Source organism: Carcharhinus amblyrhynchos, chromosome 10 (genome assembly GCF_965287045.1).
Source record: "Carcharhinus amblyrhynchos chromosome 10, sCarAmb.v2.hapA, whole genome shotgun sequence".
NCBI classification, from domain to species: Eukaryota; Metazoa; Chordata; class Chondrichthyes; order Carcharhiniformes; family Carcharhinidae; genus Carcharhinus; species Carcharhinus amblyrhynchos.
The window spans coordinates 40,070,487-40,093,432 of record NC_137333.1 but is presented as its reverse complement, the minus strand read 5'-3'; the positions used below and the strand labels follow the sequence as shown (position 1 = coordinate 40,093,432).

The 22,946-nt window shown below is 42.5% G+C and overlaps 1 protein-coding gene across 7 annotated transcripts in view; it reads right to left on the bottom strand.

The window, feature by feature from the left end:
• The window catches only part of LOC145348874 (protocadherin-17-like), a 138,718-nt gene that overhangs the window by 98,495 nt on the left and 17,277 nt on the right, over positions 1–22,946 (bottom strand). For 4 of the 7 annotated variants that reach the window (XM_080196901.1, XM_080196906.1, XM_080196904.1 and 1 more), the window contains exons 2-3: positions 20,824–20,882; positions 20,533–20,705 (exon numbers count right to left, since the gene is read on the bottom strand). In XM_080196901.1, the coding sequence (XP_080053027.1) occupies positions 20,533–20,705; positions 20,824–20,882 (232 nt within the window). Of the gene's footprint in view, positions 1–17,519; positions 17,676–20,532; positions 20,706–20,823; positions 20,883–22,946 lie in introns of all 7 variants that reach the window. The other 3 variants (XM_080196900.1, XM_080196902.1, XM_080196903.1) reach the window with 1 other exon arrangement.

Sequence of the window (22,946 nt, the reverse complement as noted above, 5' to 3'; positions counted from 1 at the left end):
GTGAACTAGAGACCAGTTAGCCTAACATCAGTTGTTGGCAAAATGCTGGAATCTACTTTTAAGGGAGTCGTAACTTTGCACTGAGAAAAGCATTGTCAACATGGTTATGACAGGAACACCTTGTTTGGCCAAGTTATTAAGAGTTTTTGAGTATGTAGCCTGTAGATTAGATAAAGGAAAACAATTATATATGCATATAAAGTATAACTAGATTTCCAAAAGCCATTTGATAAATGCCATACAAAAGGTTAATAGGCATGACAACTGCTCATGGAGTTGGGGCTAATATACTAGCATGAATAGAGGGTTGGTTAACAAATACAAAACAGAGAGTGGGCATAAATGGGGCTTTGACAAGTTGGCAGGCAGAGATTAGTGGAGTAGTACAAGGATCAGTGCTGGGGCCTCAGCTTTTACTGATAACTTAGATGAAGAGATAAAGAATAATGCGTCTACATTTTCTGATGATATCAAGCTAGGCGGAAAATTAGGGGGTGATTCTCCCAAAAAACGTCAGCAGACTTCAGTAGGACTGGAAGATTCAGGACTGGCGCTTTTCGTGTCAAAGGTTTAGTTTCCAACCCTGGCACGGCATTGGTTACCATCAGCTTTATATATATTTTTTAAACAATCATTGTCTCTTTTTAAACACACCAGGTACACAGGTGCCATCAATACTGCAAACGCCCCAGTATTCTCTCTGTACGTGCGCTGGGATGGGGTGGGGGGTGGTGGCGTTTGAAGTGCATGGCTTTATTTCCAGCAGTAGGGCCAGTAGATCCTGCCCATGATGGGAAGGATTCTAGAATAAAGCTGATGAATGTGAACAATTCAATGTTTGGTGCACAGGCACACCAAGAAGTATGGAGGAGCCCAGCACTGAATTTTCACATTGATTCATAGAAACTAGAAGCAGCAGGCCATTTAGTCTTTCGAGCTTGAAAGAGTTTGAGTCTCTGAGCTGTACGTACAACTTGTAGTCTATTCTTTCCGGCATGGAATTGGTAGCCAACTTCATTTGCACACCTGCAGACCTGGCCATGATGCAATATCTGCTGACTGATGTCCCAGCTTCAACTGCAGCACAAGCAGAAGCAATCTAACATCTGGGTGCTGCTGTGAAAGCTCAGTCTTCCATCATACAAGGTCAGCTTGCTGCCATGCAAGTTTAGATTGCTGGCCTCTTGCCAGTCTTCAAAGGGATTTGCAATTCTGCAATCTGTCCTCCAACACATTATTAGGGTTTCTAATGTGCCACCCTGGGGAAGTGGCAGTGACTCCATGGAACATGAAGCTGCTGTCCTCGCCCAAGATAGCATTCATCCTTCCTCGCCCAGAAAGGCAGCATTTATCCTTCCTCTCTGCCTTTCCCCTACGATCCCTGCAGTCTGTCTGTAAGTCCAAACTGCTATCAACAAGACCAAGATTATTCAGTTTGGAGCAGAATTTTTAAGAACAGAATTGCTCTAGTTCATTCTCTGAGACTACCTATAGTCTCCACCCTGAAAATCATTAGCCTTCCACCATTCGTCCGGCAACCACTCGGATAGCACAGTGCAAATAGTGGCACATAGAAGGCAGAGACATAAGGGACTGAGAAAGGTTTAAGTTTGCGTACAGCATGGCATGATTTGGTTTACAAATTTGGTTTACAATATCTTTTTTTTGTTGTCTTTTATTTTTGCAATTTAGCCAGGAGGGTTCTGTGATTGTTAGAGAGAATGTAAGATGTCTAACGGAGTTGAGAAGGAACTTCTTCACTCAAAGGGTGGTGAATCTCTGGAATTCTCTGCCCGTTGAGGTGGTGGAGGCTGCCTCGCTAAATATTTTTAAGACGCGGGTTGATGGGTTTTTGATAAGTGAGGGGATTAAGGGTTATGGGGAGAGGGCGGGAATGTGGAACTGAGCCATGACAGATCAGCTATGATCTTATTGAATGGCGGGGCAGGCTCAAAGGGCTAGATGGCCTACTCCTGCTCCTATTTCTTATGTTCTTATACAATGGAGCATTGGTGCTGCATTTACAATTATTGTAGGTTGTTCACAGACAGCCCAGCCAGAAGGGACCATTATTTTATTCTTTCATGGGATGTGAGCATTGTCAGTAAGATGATAATTTATTGATCATTCCTAATTGCCCTTGAGAAGGTGATGATAAGCCACCTTCTCAAGCAATCTGGAATAGGTACTCCCACAGTGCTGCTGGAAGGGAATTCCAGGATCCTGATCCAGTAATTGTGAAGGAATGGTGATATAGTTCCAAGTCAGGATACTGTGTGACTTGGGAGGCAAATTTTCAGGTGTTGGTGTTCCCATGCTTTGCTGCTCTTGTCCCTCTCAGTGATGGAGAATGCAGGCTTAGAAAGTGCTGTCAAAAGTGGTTTGGCAAGTTGGTGCAATACATCCTTTAAATGATACACACTGCTGCCACTGTGCATTGGTAGAGTGAGTAAGTATTTAAGATGATCAATGGACTGCCAAAGTAGTAGGCTGCTTTGTCCTGGATGAATTTGAACTTCATGAGCATTATTGGAGCTGCATTCATCCAGGCCAGTAGAGAGCATTCCGCCACGCTCCTGTATTGTACCTTGTAGCTGTTTGTTGATAGGCTTTGGAGAGTCAGAAAGTCAGTACAGAATTCCAAGTCTCTGCATTGCTCTTGCGGCCACAGTATTTATATGGCTAGTCCAGTTCAGTATCTGGCCAATGGAAACCCCAGGACGTTGACTATATGAGTTTCAGCAATGGTGATATAATAGAATGTCGGGCAAGATAGTCAGGATTCTTTCTCTCTTCCTTTCTCTTATTGCCTGCCATTTGTGTAACACAAATGTTACCTGCCAATTATTAGCCTCAAGACTGAACATTGACCAGATCTTGCTGCAAATGTATATGGAGTGTGTTAATATCTGAAGTCACAAATGGTGATGAACAATGTACAATCATCAACAAACATCCCCACTTCTGATATTATGATGGACAAAAGGCCATTGATGAAACAGCTGAAGACATTTGAACCCAGCTCACTACCCTGAGAAACTGCTGCAGTGAGGTCCTGGGGCTGAAAACATTGGACTCCAACAACTACAAACATCGCCCTTTGTTTCAGGTATGATTCTAACCAGTAGAGACATCCCACCACCCTCCCCCCTCCCCCACCACCAGCCACTGCCACCAGCCACCGCCACCCCGCCCCCCCCCCACCCTGCCACCCACCAAGATTCCTACTGACTTCAGTTTTACTAGAGCTCCTTGATGCCACACAAATGCTACCTTGGTGTCAAAGGCTACCACTCTTACCTCACTGCTTGGGTTCAGCTCTTTTGTCCACGTTGACCAAATCTGTAATGAGGTTAGGAATTAAGTGGCCCTGATGGTACTGAACACTATACAATTGTCAACGAACACCTCCACTTCTGACCTTGTGATGAAGGAAGGTCATTAATGAAGCAGATGAAGTTGGCTGGATCTAAAACAGTAGCCTGAAGAACTCCAATCTGCACATTCGGGAACAGGTTATCGCTCTGTAAGTGACGCTTGAATGCAATATCAATCACACCTTTGTTAATGATCGAGAGTAGACTGGTCTGGCTGTAATGGGCAGATTGGATTTGTCCTGCTTTTGTGGCCAAGACATATCTGGGTGATTTTCTGCATGTTAGGTGAATACCAATATAGTAACTATATTGAAGGAGGGTGGCTGAGGACACAGTTAGCTCTGGTGCACAAGTCAGTAAACCACTTCCAAGGTGTTTCTTCCTTTCTAAGAACATAAGAACATTAGAAATAGGAGCAGGAGTAGGCTATCTAGCCCTTTGAGCTTGCCCCGCCATTCAATAAGATCATGGCTGATCTGAAGTGGATCAGTTCCACTTTCCTGCTTTCTCCCCATAACCCTTAATTCCCCTGTCTATCAGAAACCTATCTACCCGCGACTTAAATATATTTAGCGAGGTAGCCTCCACCACTTCAATGGGCAGACAATTCCGGAGATTCACCACCCTTTAAGTGAAGAAGTTCCTCCTCAACTCCGATCTAAACTGCACCCCCCCATATCTTGAGGCTGTGCCCTCTGGTCCTGCTATCCTTTCTAAGTGGGAAGAATCTCTCTACCTCTACCCTATCCATCCCCTTCGTTATCTTATACGTCTCTATAAGATCCCCCCCTCATCCTTCTAACTCCAACGAGTACAGACCCAGTCTATTTAGTCTCTCTTCATAGGCCAACCCCCTCATCTCCGTTATCAGCCTACTGAACCTTCTCTGCACTCCCTCCAAGGCCAAAATATCCTTGCGCAAGTGCGGCAACCAAAACTGCACACAGTACTCTAGCTGCAGCCTCACCAGTACCCTGTACAGTTGCAGCAAGACCTCCCTACTTTTATATTCTATCCCCCTCGCTATAAAGGCTAGCATTCCATTCGCCTTCTTGATCACCTGCTGCACCTGCAGACTGGGTTTTTGCGACTCGTGCACAAGGACCCCCAGGTCCCTCTGCACCGTAGCATGCTGCAGCTTTTCGCCCTTTAAATAATAATCCCTCCTACTATTATTTCTGCCAAAGTGGATAACCTCACACTTGCTAACATTATACTCCATCTGCCAGGTCCTCACCCACTTGCTCACCCTATCCAGATCTCTCTGCAGGCTTTCCACACCCTCCACGCAATTTGCTTTTCCACTCATCTTTGTGTCATCAGCAAATTTCGTCACCCTACACTCAGCCCCCTCCTCCAGATCATCTATATAAATAGTAAATAGTTGAGGCCCAAGCACCGATCCCTGCGGCACTCCACTAGTCACCAACCGCCAACCAGAATAGCACCCATTGATACCAACTCTCTGCCTCCTATTAGACAGCCAATCCTCTATCCACGCTAACACCTTACCCCCAACTCTGTGCACCCTAACCTTCTGCAGCAACCTTTTATGAGGCACCTTATCAAACGCCTTTTGGAAATCTAAAAACACCACACCCACCGGTTCTCCTCTGTCTACCGCACCAGTCACATCCTCGTAGAAATCCAATAAATTCGTCAAACATGACTTCCCCTTAACGAATCCGTGCTGCGTCTGCTCGATCAAACCATTCTTTTCTAGGTGCCTCGCTATTTCTTCTTTGATGACGGGTTCTAGCATTTTTCCAACTACAGACGTTAAATAACTGTCCTATTATTCCCTGCCTTTTGTCTGCTACCTTTTTGAAACAGCGGCGTAACATTAGCCATTTTCCAATCTTCCGGCACTTCCCCGGAGTCCAGCGAATTTTGGTAAATAATTACTAAGGCATCCACTATCACCTCTGCCATTTCTTTCAGAACCCTGGGATGCATTCCATCCGGTCCTGGGGACTTATCCACCTTCAGTCCCATTAGTTTATCAAGCACTACCTCTCTAGTGATAGTAATCGCATTCAGGCCCTCAACTCCTACTATCCTTCTATCTTTAATATCCGGCAAACTATTTGTGTCCTCCTCCGTGAAGACCGAGGCAAAAAACGTATTTAAAGCCTCAGCCACTTCCTCATCGCCCACTGCTAAATCCCCCCTCTCAACCTCCAAGGGTCCAACATTCACTCTAGCCAGGCTCCTCTTCTTTATATATTTGTAAAAACTTTTACTGTCATTTTTTATATTTAGTGCTAATTTAGCTTCATAATCTATCTTTCCTTTCTTTATCATCTTCTTGGTCATTCTTTGTTGATTTTTAAATCTTTCCCAATCTTCTAATTGCCCACTATTTTTAGCCACTCTGAACGCATCAGCTTTTAATTTAATACTCTCCTTTATTCCCTTCGATAACCACAGCTGGTTATCCCTTCTCCTACAGTCCTTCCTTACCATCGGAATATATTTCTACTGAATACCGAAAAATATCTCCTTAAAAATCCTCCACTGTTCCTCAGCTGTCCTACCAACCAATCTGCGTCCCCAATCTACATTTGCCAATTCCGCTCTCATCCTATCATACTCCCCTCTGTTCAGAGGACACAGGTTCAGGACCATACTTTCTCATCCTCCATCTGCATCAGAAATTCAATCATACTATGATCACTCGTCCCAACAGGATCCCTCACAAGAAGATCCCTAATTCTACCTGCCTCATTACACAACACCAGATCTAAGATAGCTCGCTCCCTTGTAGGTTCCGTCACATACTGTTCAAGGAAACTATCCAGACATCATTCCAAGAACTCTTCCTCAAACCTACCGCGTCCGACTTGGGTCATCCAATCAATATGCAGATTAAAATCCCCCATAATTATTGCCGTTCCGTTTCCGCACGCATCAATTATTTCCTTGTTTATAGCCCGCCCCACCTCAAAGTTATTATTTGGGGGCCTATAGACCACACCCACCAGCGTCTTCCTCCCCTTACTATTCCTTATCTCCACCCACGATTCCACGTTTTGCTCTTTGGAGCCTATACCTTCCCTTACTACCACCCTGATATTATCCTTAATTAACAGTGCTACCTCACTCCCTTTTTCCTCCCATTTATCCTTCCTAAACACCTCATACCCCTGGAGATTCAGCTCCCAGTCCCTGTCACCTTGCAACCATGTTTCCGTAATGGCCACGAGATCATATCCATTTGTGCTGATTTGCACCATCAGCTCACTCACTTTGTTCCGAATGCTTCGTGCATTCAGGTAAAGTGTCTTTATACCAGCTTTTATCTGGACCTTATTTGTAGAAACGCTACTAACCTCTCTCATGCCCCCTACTCCTTTTATTATTGGGACATCCTCAACATTTACCTGCACACGTACCCTCTCTTTTACTTTAGATTTTCTAACTTCTCCCACCCCTGCACCCTCCCCCCACCAATTAGTTTAAAGCCCTATCTACAGCCCTAGTTATACGATTCACCAGGACTCTGGTCCCTGCACGATTCAGACTAAGACCATCCCATCTGAACAGGTCCAATCTGCCCAAATACTGATGCCAATGCCCCATAAATTCAAACCCATTCCTCCCACACCAATCCCTGAGCCACCCATTCATCTCCTTAATCCTGTTTACCCTGTGCCAATTTGCACGTGGTTCAGGTAGTAATCCAGAGATAACCACCTTGTCGGTTCTGCTTTTTAATTTGGTTCCCAGCTTTGCATACTCCCTTTGCAGATCCTTAGTTCCTACTTTGCCTATGTCGTTGGCACCCACATGAACCACAACAACTGGATTCGCACCCTCCCACTCCAGGTTCCTCTGCAGCCCAGATGAGACATCCTGGACCCGAGCACCAGGCAGACAACACACCCTTTGGTATTCTTTATCATTGTCACAAAGGACAGTATCTATGCCCCTAACTACACTATCCTCAATTACCACTACATTCCTCTTCTTCCTCTTTGACCTGTGTCTGCACCACTGTACCATGGGCTGTTTGCTCGTCAACCTTGCAGCCCTCGTTCTTGTCCACACTGGGACAAGAATCTCAAACCTGTTGTGCAGATTCAGGGGCTGAGGCTTTTGGGTCCCCCCCTCCTTCCTCCCCACACTCTCACCCTTCCTCCTCACATTCTCACCCTTCCTCTCATCTCTCCTCCCCTCAGCAACACCCTCCTGTTCCTGACCCTCAGAGTTAGTTTCGGGGGTTTGACTTTCTCTTGTAACCTATTTTCCAGGTTACACTCCCCCTCCCTGATGAGCCTCAGTGTCTGAAGCTCAGAGTTCAGCTCGTCTACTTTGAGCTGGAGCTCCTCAAGCAACCAGCACTTACTGCAGACGTGGTCACTGGGAAGTACCATTCCTCTTCCTCCTTCACCTCCTCCAGATCCTCAGCTTTTCACTGTGTAGCTGATGGTAAGGATAGTGCCCTCTATGCAGCATGCAATAAGAGAACACCACAGATCCAACACCCACTTAGTTGAGTATTGCAGGGCTCCCTAGAGCAGTTCATTCAGTAGATGAGCTGTTTTAGTGCTTCATTGGCCTGCTTTGTCACATTCTATGCGGCAGCATGTCTTTCATGGTTTACATGCTGCCCATGTGTGCACAGGTTGTGCCTTGGAATCATGAGCCATGTCAGTATGCCACCACCGTGTCAGCAGAAACTTTCATTAGCCATCCTTTGGTTTGGTTACTCAAATGAAGGCGGCACAGTGGACTGTCACAAAACAAAGGCATCACGATTATTGCCAGGATACCAACCAGTGATCTGCATTACTTATAGTCAAGATAAAATCTTATATTCAATATAGGAATCAATATATTTTGGATATTAATTTGGATATTAATGGAATTGAGTGATGTAGTGATGGGAGGTAGAGGATCAGCTAAAACTAGACCATGGCACTAACAGGCAGGAGGGAACAACAGAGTAGAAAAGTAGTCATTATAGGAGGTTTTGTAGTCATTGTGAGTCCTGTAAGCTGGTGTTGCCTCCCTGGTGCCAGGGTAAAAGGCATCACAGAGAGGGTCTGAATGTGTTGCAGAGGAAGGGAGTGAGCCTGAAGCTGTGATGCACGTCAGTATCAACATAGAAGTCAGGTATGAAGTCTTGTCAGGAACTAGGGAGGAATTTAAAAAGCAGGAATTCAAAGGTAATAATCTCTAGATTACTCCAGTGCTACATGGTAGACAGAGCAGACATATTAAGGTCAGATGGGTCAATGAGTGGCTTGAGTCATTTTGCAGGAGGAAGGCTTTCAGATTCTCAGGACATTGGTGCTAGTTTAATGCAGGGGGCACCTGTTCCAAAGGCACCTCAACAGGACTGGGACCAAAGTTCTCATGAGGGGAGACTGGGCCATTATATATGAGTCGTATATACAATATATATATAATATATATAATAATTATATGTATAATAATATATTAATATATAATATTAATATATATATAACATATATATAGGGGAGTAGAATAGACAGTATTACAGTTGATAAGGAGGATGTGCTGGATATTCTTGAGGGATTGAAAATAGATAAGTCCCCTGGTCCGGATGGGATCTACCCTAGGATTCTCTGGGAGGCAAGAGAAGTGATTGCAGAGCCTCTGGCTCTGATCTTCAGGTCGTCGTTGGCCTCTGGTATAGTACCGGAAGATTGGAGGTTAGCGAATGTTGTCCCATTGTTTAAGAAGGGGAACAGAGACTTCCCCGGGAATTATAGACCGGTGAGTCTCACTTCCGTTGTGGGCAAGGTTTTAGAAAAAATTATTAGGGATAGGATTTATAGTTATTTGGAGAGTAATGAATTGATTGGAGATAGTCAGCATGGTTTTGTAGCGGGTAGGTCGTGCCTTACTAACCTTATTGAGTTTTTTGAGAAAGTGACCAAAGAGGTGGATGGGGGTAAGGCAGTTGATGTGGTATATATGGATTTTAGTAAGGCGTTTGATAAGGTTCACCATGGTAGGCTTCTGCAGAAAATGCAGATGTATGGGATTGAGGGTAATCTAGGAAATTGGATCAGGAATTGGCTAGCAGATAGGAGACAGAGGGTGGTGGTTGATGGTAAATATTCGTCATGGAGTTCGGTTACGAGTGGTGTGCCTCAGGGATCTGTTTTGGGGCCACTGCTGTTTGTAATTTTTATTAATGATCTGGATGAGGGTATAGTTGGGTGGATTAGTAAATTTGCTGATGACACCAAAGTCGGAGGTGTGGTAGATTGTGAGGAAGGATGTCATAGTTTGCAGGAAGACTTGGACAGGTTGCAGAGCTGGGCTGAGAGGTGGCAGATGGAGTTTAATGCGGAGAAGTGTGAGGTAATTCACTTTGGTAGGAATAACAGATGTGTAGAGTATAGGGCTAACGGGAGGACTTTGAATAGTGTGGATGAACAGAGGGATCTAGGTGTATGTGTACATAGATCCCTGAAAGTTGGGAATCAAGTAGATAGAGTTGTTAAGAAGGCATACGGTGTCTTGGCGTTTATTGGTAGGGGGATTGAATTTAGGAGTCGCAGCGTCATGTTGCAACTGTACGCAACTCTGGTGCGGCCGCACTTGGAGTACTGTGGGCAGTTCTGGTCCCCACATTACAGGAAGGATGTGGAGGCTTTGGAGAGGGTGCAGAGGAGGTTTACCAGGATGTTGCCTGGTATGGAGGGGAGGTCCTATGAGGAGAGACTGAGGGATTTGGGGTTGTTTTCGCTGGAAAGAAGGCGGCTAAGAGGGGATCTTATTGAAACATATAAGATGATTAGAGGTTTAGATAGGGTGGACAGTGATAGCCTTTTTCCTCGGATGGAGAAAGCTAGCACGAGGGGGCATGGCTTTAAATTAAGGGGGGGTAGTTATAGGACGGATGTCAGGGGTAGGTTCTTTACCCAGAGGGTGGTGAGGGATTGGAATGCCCTGCCTGCTGCGGTTGTAAATGCGCCTAGTTTGGGGGCGTTTAAGAGATCCGTGGATAGGTTTATGGACGAAAAGGGATTGGTTTAGGTTAGTGGGTCATTGTTTTTTAACTGGTCGGCGCAACATCGTGGGCCGAAGGGCCTGTTCTGCGCTGTAATGTTCTATGTTCTAATACTGATATATAACAGTGTACAAGTAGAAAAGTTGAATAATGTGTATCAAGTGAAAGTTTTATTTCATTCACTCATGGGATGTGGGCATCACTGGCTAAACCAGCGTTAGTTGCCCATCAATTAAAAGTCAACTACATTGCTATGGATCTGGAGTCACATGTAGATCAGGCCAAGCGAGGGCAGAAGATTTTGTTCCCTAAAGAACCTTTATGGCTTTTTACAAAAATGGTTTCATAATTATCATTAGACTGCTAATTCCAGATTTCAAATGTTCATTGAATTCAAATGTCACCATTTGCTATGGTGGGTTTTGAACTTAGGTTCACCAGAGGATTATCCCGGGTCTCTGGATTACTAGTCCAGTGACAATACAGCTTTGCCACTGTCTCCCCTTACAATAATCAGCACAACATTAGGAGTAGTCCTAAGAAGGACTACGAGACATACGAGGACAGGTTTACAATGCATGTATGTAAATGCACAAAGGTGAGTAAGGCTGGTGAGCTACAAGTACAAATAGCAGTGTGAGATATAATGCAGTAGCAAAACAAAATGTGGCTTAAAAATGGTGAGGACTGGGTGCTTAGTATTCAGGACATAAAGTATTCAGAAAAGTCTGGGAAGGAAATTGAATAGCAGGGTGTGGTAACAGGACGGCGTTACTGATTAAGGAAGACAAAGTACAAAGGCAAGAATTCATTTAGTTAGAGTTGAGAAGCAAATGAGTATGCTCATGCCACTAGGGAGAGGCTTCTATAGGCTTTCAAAGAGAAAGAAATAGAGGAACAAAGCATCAGGGAAATCACAGAGATGTGTAAGAACTATAGAACAATGATATTGGGGGACTTTAATTGCACAAATATTGGCCTGGATTTTACAGGCCATTTGTGAATGGGAATGCAGATAGGTGGACGTGTAAAATAGGGTGCCATGCTGATGGTGTTGTGCCCATTGCCAGTCCACCCCTAGTGTTTTACAAGCAACATGGGAGGCGTCAGGTAAGCTGTCCACCTGTGACCCAACTGAGGCCCTTAATATGGGAATGAGAGGTCTGCGCCAAAACTGCAGTCTGATAGATTTAATCTTACAGGCTCGGTGAAAGGAGTGCCTCCTTCTGGGCTTCCACTGCCACTTAGAGCACCCATCCCCAGAGTTTTCCCTCCCCACATCCTTCCTCCCCCTATCTTGTTCAAAGGGAAAAAGAGGGTAAAATGTGCTTAGAACTGCAGGCTAAGGCTAGAATATTTAATAAGTACTTTATAATCAGTGTTTACTAAGGGAAAGGCTGCTGACAAAATATTAGAAACAGAAGAAGCTCAAGGTAATGGATGGGATAAACATTAGGTGGCAGGAGGTATTGGAAAAGCTGGTTATGTCCAGACTTGATAAGTTGCTTGGTCGAGGTGGCTTGCATTCCAGGTTGCTAAAAATGAGGGTGCAAAAAGCAGAAAGCTAGTTAGAAGGCTGTCTGTGATAAAATTACCAAGCAGATTTCACTGTGAGATCACCTTTTACCTTGACCGGAGGTTCCTTACCTCCTTTGTAAATTTAACCCCGTGGCTCTAGCTCATAGAATAATAGAATCTTGCAGCATAGAAAGAAACCAATTGGCCCATTGTATTTGCGCTGGCTTTTTGAAAGCGCCATTAAATAATTCCACTCTTTCCTCAATACCTCGTTCCCTTTTCCAATATTTATTCCATTCCTTTTAAAACATCTTCACCAGTGCTTATCTTGTGAACCCTCAGTTACACTGCATCCAAACACATTTGCAACATCCATGTCTGCCCTGATCCTGCCACTTTATACCAACTATAGGTACAACTCTACCAAGTCAAGTGTTCGGGTCCTGCTTTCCTCAAATTTGATGACCCAAAGTACTGGTGCCTTATAAGAACATAAAAACATAAGAGATAGAAGCAGAGGACCATACAGCTTGGAGAGTAATAATATAAAAAAAATGTATTCCTGGACGCTCTCCAATGCTTCTTCAGAACAGTGTACAGTCCAGACAATCCAGTTCACACGAAAGTTTATTGATCTAAAATGTTGGTTCTAATACTAACGGGGGGGGAAGGGATGAAACAGCAATGCAGATTTGTAGTCAAGAATCCAGGAAGAATGAATTTAACAGATCTGATTATCATTTTAGGATTCTACTACACAGTCACAGTTAATAGGATTGAAAACTTGGTTGGCATTTGGGTGGGTAAGCTCTCAGCATCAGGTCACAGATGGAACTGCAGAGGAGTGAGAGATTGGGGGTCTCACTGGATCAAAAGATATATAATATAATATCATAATTAATATAAAAAATATAAATATAACTAAAAAAGGATAGCAAGAGTTTTTATAAATATATAAAAAGGAAGAGGCTGGCTAGGGTGAATGTTGGTCCTTTAGAGGATGAGAAAGGGGACCTAGTGGTAGGGGATGGGGATATGGCTAAGGTCTTGAATAACTTTTTTGTTTCTGTCTTCACGGAGGAGGACGTGAATAATTTGCCGGGTGTTAGCGATGGAAAGGTGGTAGGACTGGAGGGTCTTAATGACATTACTGTTACTAGAGAGGCGGTGCTCGACAGACTGGAGGGGCTGATTGTGGACAAGTCCCCAGGACCGGATGGAATGCATCCGAGGGTTCTGAAGGAAATGGCGGAGGTGATAGTGGATGCCTTGGTGGTTATTTTCCAGACGTCGCTGGATTCCGGGGAAGTGCCGGATGATTGGAAAACGGCTAATGTTACGCCGTTGTTTAAGAAGGGTGCCAGGCAAAAGGCGGGGAATTATAGGCCGGTTAGTTTAACGTCTGTGGTAGGTAAAATGTTAGAATCTGTCATTAAGGAGGAAATTGCGAGGCATCTTGAAGGGAATTGCTTGATAGAGCAGACGCAGCACGGTTTCATTAAAGGGAAGTCGTGTCTGACAAATTTACTGGAGTTCTATGAGGATGTGTCTAGGGCGGTGGATAGAGGAGAGCCGGTGGATGTGGTCTTTCTAGATTTTCAGAAGGCGTTTGACAAAGTACCTCACAAGAGGTTATTGCAGAAGGTCGAGGGACATGGAGTTGGGGGTAGGGTGTTAGTGTGGATAGAGGATTGGTTGTCAAATAGGAGACAGAGAGTGGGGGTCAACGGATGCTATTCGGATTGGCGGATGGTGACTAGTGGAGTGCCCCAGGGGTCGGTGCTGGGGCCTCAGCTTTTTACCATTTATATAGATGATCTGGAGGAGGGAACCGAATGTAGGGTGTCGAAATTTGCTGATGACACCAAGATTGGAGGAACGGCAAATTGTGCGGAGGGTGTGGAGAGTCTGCAGAAGGATCTAGATAGGCTGGGCGAATGGGCCAGGAAATGGCAAATGGAATTTAATGTTGGCAAGTGTGAGGTGGTCCACTTTGGTAGGAAGGACTATTACTTACGGGGCGAAAAACTGCAGCAGGCGATGGTGCAGAGGGACCTCGGGGTCCTTGTGCATGAGTCGCAAAAACCCAGCTTGCAGGTGCAGCAGGTGGTCAGGAAGGCGAATGGGATGCTGGCCTTCATAGCGAGGGGGATTGAATATAAAAGTAGGGAGGTCTTGCTGCAGCTGTATAGGGCATTGGTGAGGCCGCAGCTGGAGTACTGTGTGCAGTTTTGGGCGCCGCACCTGCGCAAAGATATTTTGGCCTTGGAGGGAGTGCAGAGGAGGTTTACTAGGCTGATACCGGAGTTGAGGGGGTTGAGCTATGAGGAGAGGCTGAATAAACTAGGCTTGTACTCGTTAGAGTTTAGAAGAATGAGGGGAGATCTCATTGAGATGTATAAGATGATGAATGGGATGGATAGGATAGAGGTGGAGAGACTCTTCCCGCTCAAAAAAGACAGTAGGACTAGGGGGCACAGCCTCAAGATAAAAGGGGGGGCGGTTTAGAACGGAGTTGAGGAGGAACTTCTTCACTCAAAGGGTGGTGAATCTCTGGAATTCTCTGCCCGTTGAAGTGGTGGAGGCTGCCTCGCTAAATATTTTTAAGACGCGGGTTGATGGGTTTTTGATAAGAGAGGGGATTAAGGGTTATGGGGAGAGGGCGGGAAAGTGGAACTGAGCAGTGACAGATCAGCCATGATCTTGTTGAATGGTGGGGCAGGCTCGAAGGGCTAGATGGCCTACTCCTGCTCCTATTTCTTATGTTCTTAAAAGATGCCATTGATAAGGGTATTGGAGAAATTGGCAGTTACTCTACTGGAACAACAAAAGTGAGGCACACCTGATATTGGACTTCACGATTCATCCACAACAGATTGGCCAGCTGCAGATGTGTGCTGAACATTATTCTGCGGTTTAAAGACAAAAGAATTTGGGCCACTGCATTATCTGGCTTTGGCCTACAGGGAGGTATTTCAAGAAATGAAAGCTGACATGAGAGAGGATGAACGGGAGAGGGTGGAGAATATAAAAGGACATTAAGTTTGGGGGAGGAGGAGGTATGAAACCACTGTGGAAGAAGAAGAATGAGATTGGAAGGAGGAGGGATGGTCAAATAATGATCTGGAAGGAGGTGTTCAAGTGCTATCAATGAGCTTTTAATGAAGCTATGCGGGCACTCTTGCACCTTTCCACCGCACAATCAGGAAAGTATGTTTAAAGGTCTTATTATTTTGGTGCTGGTCTGCATTGATTCTTTGAACAATTAGGCCACATGTAGACCAGGCATATGTGAACAAACTTGATTTGTTTTGGACAGGGCCCTGTGCACCTCTTTTGATACCTGTACCAGTACTGAGGGCAATGTGCTTCTGGCCTGTTCATTACTGTTTTTAACATCTGTAAAACGCTGCAGAATCAAGGCAATTCTAGGCCTAAATGTCTTTGTGAAGACCACTGCAAAAAGAAAACAGGCTTTTCTGTGTCCAGTCCAACATCAGTGGTCCCTGCCATTTCTCCACACCATTTCTCTTCTCACCTATATCTCTTTCCTGTTTTCCCTCTGTCATTGTGAAGAGAGCATGCTGTAAGCATTTGTAAGGGATTTCCTTTCTCTCATACAGATTGGCACTGACATCAGATGAGAACCATGGGGTGCTTCAGCTGAGGTTACAATGTGCCAAATCTGTGCAACCCAATTTTATTTATATTTATTCTTTTCCCAGCAGGTTGCTGAATCTCTGACTTAAATTATTTTTGAAGAGCTCCCTCCTGTAGTCCTTTATTGATTTTTTTTTTTACTTTTCATGTTTAAATGCTTCATAAAAACAGTACCGTTTGAAAAGACTGTTAGGTCACCTTTTGTGTGTGCCTGATTTTAAATAACATTTTGAAAGATCATACTCAGCAAATTTTCTGTTGACGCCAAGAGGTAAATTTCAAATTGATGAACAAAGAAACATTGGGCAGTTTCTGCAACAGTTGCCTATCTTGCAATGCCAATTTTATTCTTCAGCAGTTAAGCTGAAAATTACCTTCTTAGCTACTTATTAAACATCTCCCTTTCCACACTGCAGAACAGGCAGTGATCGTTCATTTGCGACTGATTTTCACCAGCTTCATTATTTGGTACTCTCTTTTTTAAAAGTTTTAAGGAGTTTTATAAAGCTCTGCCTTCATATTGGTTCTCGCTATGGGTGGATCAATCACAGAAATTGCAATGGGATGGGAACTTATTAAGAACAGGCAGATACAATAATTAATTTGGTACAGCAAAGAGCTTGGCAAGAAAACCCCTCAAGCATACATGTTAAGCAACATACACCTTTTGAAGGACTCCAATATAAAGGAATTGCAATCATTCATTCACATGTTATCTCTCACAGAGGGGAGCAATTTTCTTCAGATGTGAAAAGTGGCTCTGCAATACTGTTGATGACAAGGAACTTGGTGGAGACCTGCACTATATATATCATATGATAATCCTGCAGTGCCTTTGTTATGTAGGTTTTTTTTTAAATCAAGTCCACTGATTGCCCCAACTATTAACTTGCTAACAATCTGCATCTGGATCAAGATCCTGGAAGTCCTAACCTAATATCACTATATGGACTGCAGTGAATCAAGAAAGCTCACTGTCCAAGGCTACTAGGAATAGGCAACAAATGCCAGTCACATTCACATCCCGAGAAGCAACTGAAAAAATACTGGGCTCAGATAGTAGACAAAAAGTACACATTTTTCCTGACATTTTGGGTTTTTCGCAGTCTAACATTGATGCTAATCCTGATAAATCAACGCTCAGACATACAGGATACCCCACAATGGGCTCTATGTTGAGACAGTGATTGTGATGTGGGACGATCTGAGGCAATAGATCTACACTTCACCATTATTCATATTGTCCAGTACAACATTTACTTGATTATTCTATGAATTCAATTAATCAGTGATGCCTGGAGTATATGTTAATGATGCTGTTCTCCAGATACAAGGTGATAATGGAGATCACATCCTGGACAATCACAATTATGTTCTGACAGCAATAATAATTGGTTGGGTAGGAATAAACAGGTGTAAAAATGTTTGTAAATCCGATTCAGTGTTGCTTGGCTCATAAAGTTGTGAAGTGCGATTTGGTTTCAATCCTTCATTAATTGCCAACAATTAACATCAGTTTTAGATTTCAAATACATTTGTGATTCAAGTGAATTCAAACTAGAAGCAGGATAAGCAAGTTAAGTTCAAATGACACATCAAGACATTCATAGCTCTATTAATAAAGTCACTGTATATTTTTCTGATTCTGATGCCCAAACATTATGGCATAAATTTGACAGGCAGGAAAACAGACAGGTGGGCCTGTAAAGTAGGACACCATGCCATTTGGCGGTATGCCCAATTAAGGGCTTCATCCCATCACTACTCTGATTCAACATGCAGTGGTAGAGGTCTGCACTTAACCCTATGGGCTGTTACTCAGTGAAGGGAAGCAATGCCACCTTCCTAGGGTGCCAAACGGAAGCCCCTCCCAAAGTTTTGTCCATCCTTTCCCTGCCCTGTCCAACATGCCCTCCTGCCCCCTCGAAAGAGACCGCCAATCCAGCCCCAACCTGGTGAGATCCCAGACGTACCTGGGTTTGGGGGCATCCATGGTTCCTCTTCCTCCCTGGCCTCCTGCAATACAGGCAGGGGCCACCGATCCTGGGGTGGCTTCTCGTCTCTGATTGGCTGGCACCTCTTTGGAGAAGGACAGAAGTCCCGCCTCTTACTAATTAAAGGGCCGTCGCCTGAAAAATTAAAGCAGGGCGAGCCGGCCAAACAGAGGCAGGCTCGTCCCTGAAATTTACAATGGAGTGCGGGGAGTCTGTTCTGTGTATAATCCAGCTCAATGAGACAGCAATAAGATTTTACAACGAATAGAGTTTGTAACACAGACCCTAATATCGACTGACACCAGGCAATGTCTTGAAAGTAGAGATAGCAAAATAATTTCAAAAGCTTCTTCATTAAAATCCTTTATTAAAATCATATTAAGGGTTTTAGGTTACTGTATGGCAAGCAGCAAGATGTCCATCATATCTAATGCACTGTATTATATTACAAATCAGCTGAAGAGCTATGGAGCGATTCAAGATTTTATATATATAAAGGGAATTCAAAGTGCACTATATTTGTATTTTTAATTGTCTCAGGTAAAGGAAAAATGTATTTTTAAATTTTCATTATTGTACAATTTTGGAATGCATTCCACAGCTTTTAAATATACTTTCTTGTTAAGTAAACTTTCACAAGGTCACTTCTTTGAAATGGAGTTTGTTTGGAAAATTTCTAATCTGTACCAATTAAATTACATTAGGTATCCATCTAATCACCTTGTCTTTATTTTTTTTGAACTGCATTTACCAGGTGATTTTGTCTGTTTCTTAAGTCTTTAGGGAATCTTTACTGAGTAACTTTGTTAGTTGGCTGGACAGAAATGCATTTTTAAAAAAAAAGACACAACCTGGAGCATTGGGAGAGCATGACATATTTGTACGAAATTAAAGATCTCAACACTGAACTTGGGTTGCAGCAACATCATAAACAACAATGAAAAAGAAGCCACAATAGAAAAGCACCTTCTGTGTATCCTGATAGTTATCTCTATGCCTGCACTCCCAAATTTTGTAGTTAGGCACACAGATTCTTCAATTTGCTTCTGACAGAATATTGAAAACTATAGCAAATCTCTAAAGATAACAAACCAGAACACAAAGCACGTGCACTGGATTGTGCAGGTATCGAGTATCAAAATGTACTACATTAGCCTTTATCCTGCACATCTCAATATATGTAAATGGGGAAATATATTTTAGCTTGTGAATAGCTTACAATTCCTTCATTTGTGGTGTCTTTGATAAAAGAAACTTCACCGAGTTACACAACACAAGGGTTTCCACAGAAGTCAGAGCTAGCTGAATTCTTCAGTTATTCTGAATACCTGAATACCTGCTGTATTCTTATGAAAGTTGCTTATCATTAGAAACTCTGTTCAACTTCCCCTTCAGGATACCAACTATTTGCCTACTTTAAAACATTGGGGAGCTGGAGGGGGTAAAATCCTCACAATGACTTGATGGGAAACGCAATTCCTCTTTCCAAATGTTACATTTTCATGTTTTTTCAACAGTCCTAACACCCTAGGTTTTTTTTAAACAATGTTCAATTATAGTTGCATAAAAAAAACTTATATTTGAAAAAGCAATAATGCCAAGTCAATTCCAAGGCAAAATTCAGAAGAAGAAAAGTAAAACAGCACTTGTTTTGTCCAAACAATTTAATACCAGCAACATTAATCTCTCCTCAATAAAATAGCTACATAATGTTTTATCTGGGTAGAAACTGATTCATAAAAGCAAAATATTGCAGATGTTGGAATCTAGAACAAAAACAGAAAATGCTGAAAATCTCAGCAGGTCAGACAGCATCTGTGGAGGAAGAATAGAGCTAATGTTTCGAGTCTGGATGACCCTTCGTCAGAGCTGATTTAAGTTAGCTTTCAGGCCTGAATTGGGTGATTCAAGCAGTAGAGGCTGGCCACCCAAGGCTAGCGGCAAATTGGGACTCAAGCCTCATCTGAATAATTCTGGCGAGCCACAGATACCAATGGACAAACATTCCAGCTTGCAAGCCTGCTGAATGCCAATACTGGCTGCCTGAAACATTAGCAGCAGGCCTCAGTAGGTGGGGGAGGGGGGAGGGTGTGGAGAAGAGATGAAAGGGAGCTGGGTGAGCCCAGGCAGATGGAAGCCTACAGTATTGCTGTGGAGATATAAGTTACAAAAGAGAATTTCCTTTTGTTGGCAGCCTTTTGTGCATTCAAAACAATGCAGGAACTTCTGAGCAAATCTTGAAACGAGCATCTTTTCATATGCCTTATGAGCATATGTAAAGGGCCTATGTCACCTGTTTCAGGTGGCTTCCAGGGATGTCTAAATATTGACAATGCTAAGTTGGCACTGAATGTAAGACAGACACTCTTGCTATGTGGGACATTGTCTTGCAAATTTGAATGTTTTTGTCCTTGCTGTGACCAAACATTGGGTGCAACATTGCCTAATTTCTACTCCACCTTATGTTATATGCCACGCCTGGGAGAAGAGCTTTTTATTCAAAAATTGATTCATCAATGCAACATCCAAAAGTACAGTTTGCAAAATCTCACTTCACAGCTTTGGAAAATGAGTGTACATCAATTACCAAGCCACAGAGATCAGCTCATCTGGCAGGATTTCCTATGCAATACCCATGGGAAATCCTGCTCTGCTCAATGACTTCTGCGTCCGAATTCCCGATTATGCTCTGTGCCCACACAGCTCCACAATCAAAGTGTGAATTTGCAAAATCTACCCGCCAGCTCTTTTAATTGCAAAGTTAAAATGGGCTCCAATGGAACAACGCAAGTGATTTTTGAAGCAAGAATGATAAAAAAAATCATCTGCTCAGCATTACTATTTTCAATGGATTCTTTTTCCATTGCCCACAATAAAAGTAATCTGTCTCTGCCACATTTTTAATAAGGAATGAAACATCAAAAATCCTCTTCAAAAATGTTCAGTACAGCTTGGGAGTTTTTTTGCTCGAGTCATTACAGCTTTAACTAACCTTGTTCAGGGACAGGGGGTTTGGTTGTTGTAGATTTTATCTTGAGTGCGTCCTTGGCAGACATGTCACAGCAGGAGCCTTTATTAGTGTCTTGATCGCTGTCGGCTTGGTCACTGTCTCCGTGTCCGCTGTCCCTCAAACTAACTCTCTCTGGATCTTTGAATGTGGAATTACTGAAACAAAAGACACCACTGTTCATCACTGCATCAATTTTGAGTAATTTGGCCTGACTGAGCAAAGCAGACAGGAATGCAAATGCAATGGCTGAGCAAGACATTTAACAGGACTTACCTTTGAACAAACTGCTGCCTGCTGCCCATGTAATTGGGCTCTGTGGGAAAATTGTCTGTCTGTGAAGAATAGATGAAGAAATTTAAGTATATTGGTACATATTAAAATCTCCTAGAGAGAAACAAAATTTCCTAGAGGAAGATGATTAATTCATAAAATCCTTTTTATCTTTAGATTTGTCCACTATAATTGCTTTCAAAAAACCCCTACCTCTATAACTGTTTATCCAAAACAAACAGATAGGGCAAGAATTTTGCTGGTTTAAACAGTGCCACTATCAAAAGTAAAATATCTCTTTAAACTGTTGAATCTGAATTTGAGCATGGATGGAAACAGGGAGGAACTTTATTCTCCCTCAGCATCAAGCAATTCTGGGTGTAATTTTCAATTCGTCATTTTTATCACAATTTTTATTGTTGTATTAGATCAGTTTCAGAAGCAATTATATAATTCACAGAATTGCAACAACAGCTTTTCCTTCTAAACAGAAAGGCTTAATGTGAGGTACTTGTGTCAAGTTTCTCTGTGAATTATCTGGGGATTCACAATTAGATGAAAGACTGCATTTAGAATAGCACACAAAGAATAATGTACAGATACATTAGGCACTGTTGAGATGAAGTTAAGCAGACTAGGTAACCTTTGAACTTTCAACATCACCATTTGTTTCATTAAACAAATGTAAAATCCCCCACTCTCAATTTTTAAAATAAAAACTATTAAACAGAATTGCAAGGGGCTAAATAGCCATGCAAAATTCTTGCCTCCAATGTAATGTTAGAAGTTACATCTGTTTTAGTGTAAAATACTAATGCAAAGGTTCAAAATGAAGTGCCATTTTATTTGTCTCAACACGAACAGGTGTTTGCACCTTTTCTGCAGAAACATTAAAGGAACAATTTTTTACCAAATATAAGGATACAAGTTTTGTAAATACACTAGAATTAGATATCTCAAATAGTTCTTTTATTTATAGTATTAAGAAATTATTCATAATTCTATATTTCTTTCTAGATAGAAATAGAAATTCTTTCTAATTGTCCCAGACTTTATTTATCACAACACAGTGATCTCTTCTGCTCAGAATAAAGGTTTACTGATGAGCCAAGAGATTTTGGATAATTTGTGATGGAATCTGTGGTTCGATGTGTAAAATTATAGCCCTGATCAATTTTATGCTTAGCAGTGTCTCAGCTTTGCTGGGCAGTTGATCATTTCTTTGTTAGATTGTAATAAAATGACGCAGTGTCATACCTTTATCTTGTCATGATTATTAGCTGTCTATGCTTGACCCATTCACCCATTAAGGAAATTCTTTCACTAAGTCTTCTTTTTCCTGGGAATAATTTAAAGTAGGCATCTGAAATCTGGAACTCTCTTTCCAGGAATTTGGAACTCAACACGCCACAAAATGATGTGGATGTTGGGACTATTGGAACTTTCAACACTGAGATACATGTTTTGTTAGGAAAAAAATCATGGGATATGGAACAAATGCAGCTGCTGTGCAAATCAGCCATAAACTAACTGAATCATAGAGCAGTTGAGGAGCTGAATGGCTTCCTCCTGTTTCTGGTGTTTCTATTTTTTGAGACATGACTAAAAAGGTGGTGCTCAGAGATACCATAACTGAACCATTTCAAATTGTCCAACTTTTATTTCTCCTAATACTGCTCCACTGATTGTTTAAATTATACTAGTTTCTCAGGTTTCTTGTTTGTGACATGTAAATAAGGTCCTGTTCTAAACTAGCTATAATGAGTCAGGTCATGATCTTGTTCACCATTTAAAACACCCCATTTAAAGACGGTGACAGAACAAACAAACAGATACACAGAGGTAAATCTTCTCACTTCAATGATTCATCTTTCCTTTTATAAGCTTTATAAACAAAGCTTCAACAGTGTACATAAACCACCCAGTTTCAAACACGCATTAGTTGTTCATCACTTCTTCTGCTCCTTTTCCCCCTTTTCAGTAAAACCATGGATATTTTGGCAAAATGCTTTGAGTAGCAATCAAGAAATCAGAATTCTTTGCAAGTCCACCCACAGCCTTAGACAATCTTTTGAAAGCCATGGAATAATGAAGATCAGTGCTACACAGTAACTTCATCCAGCATA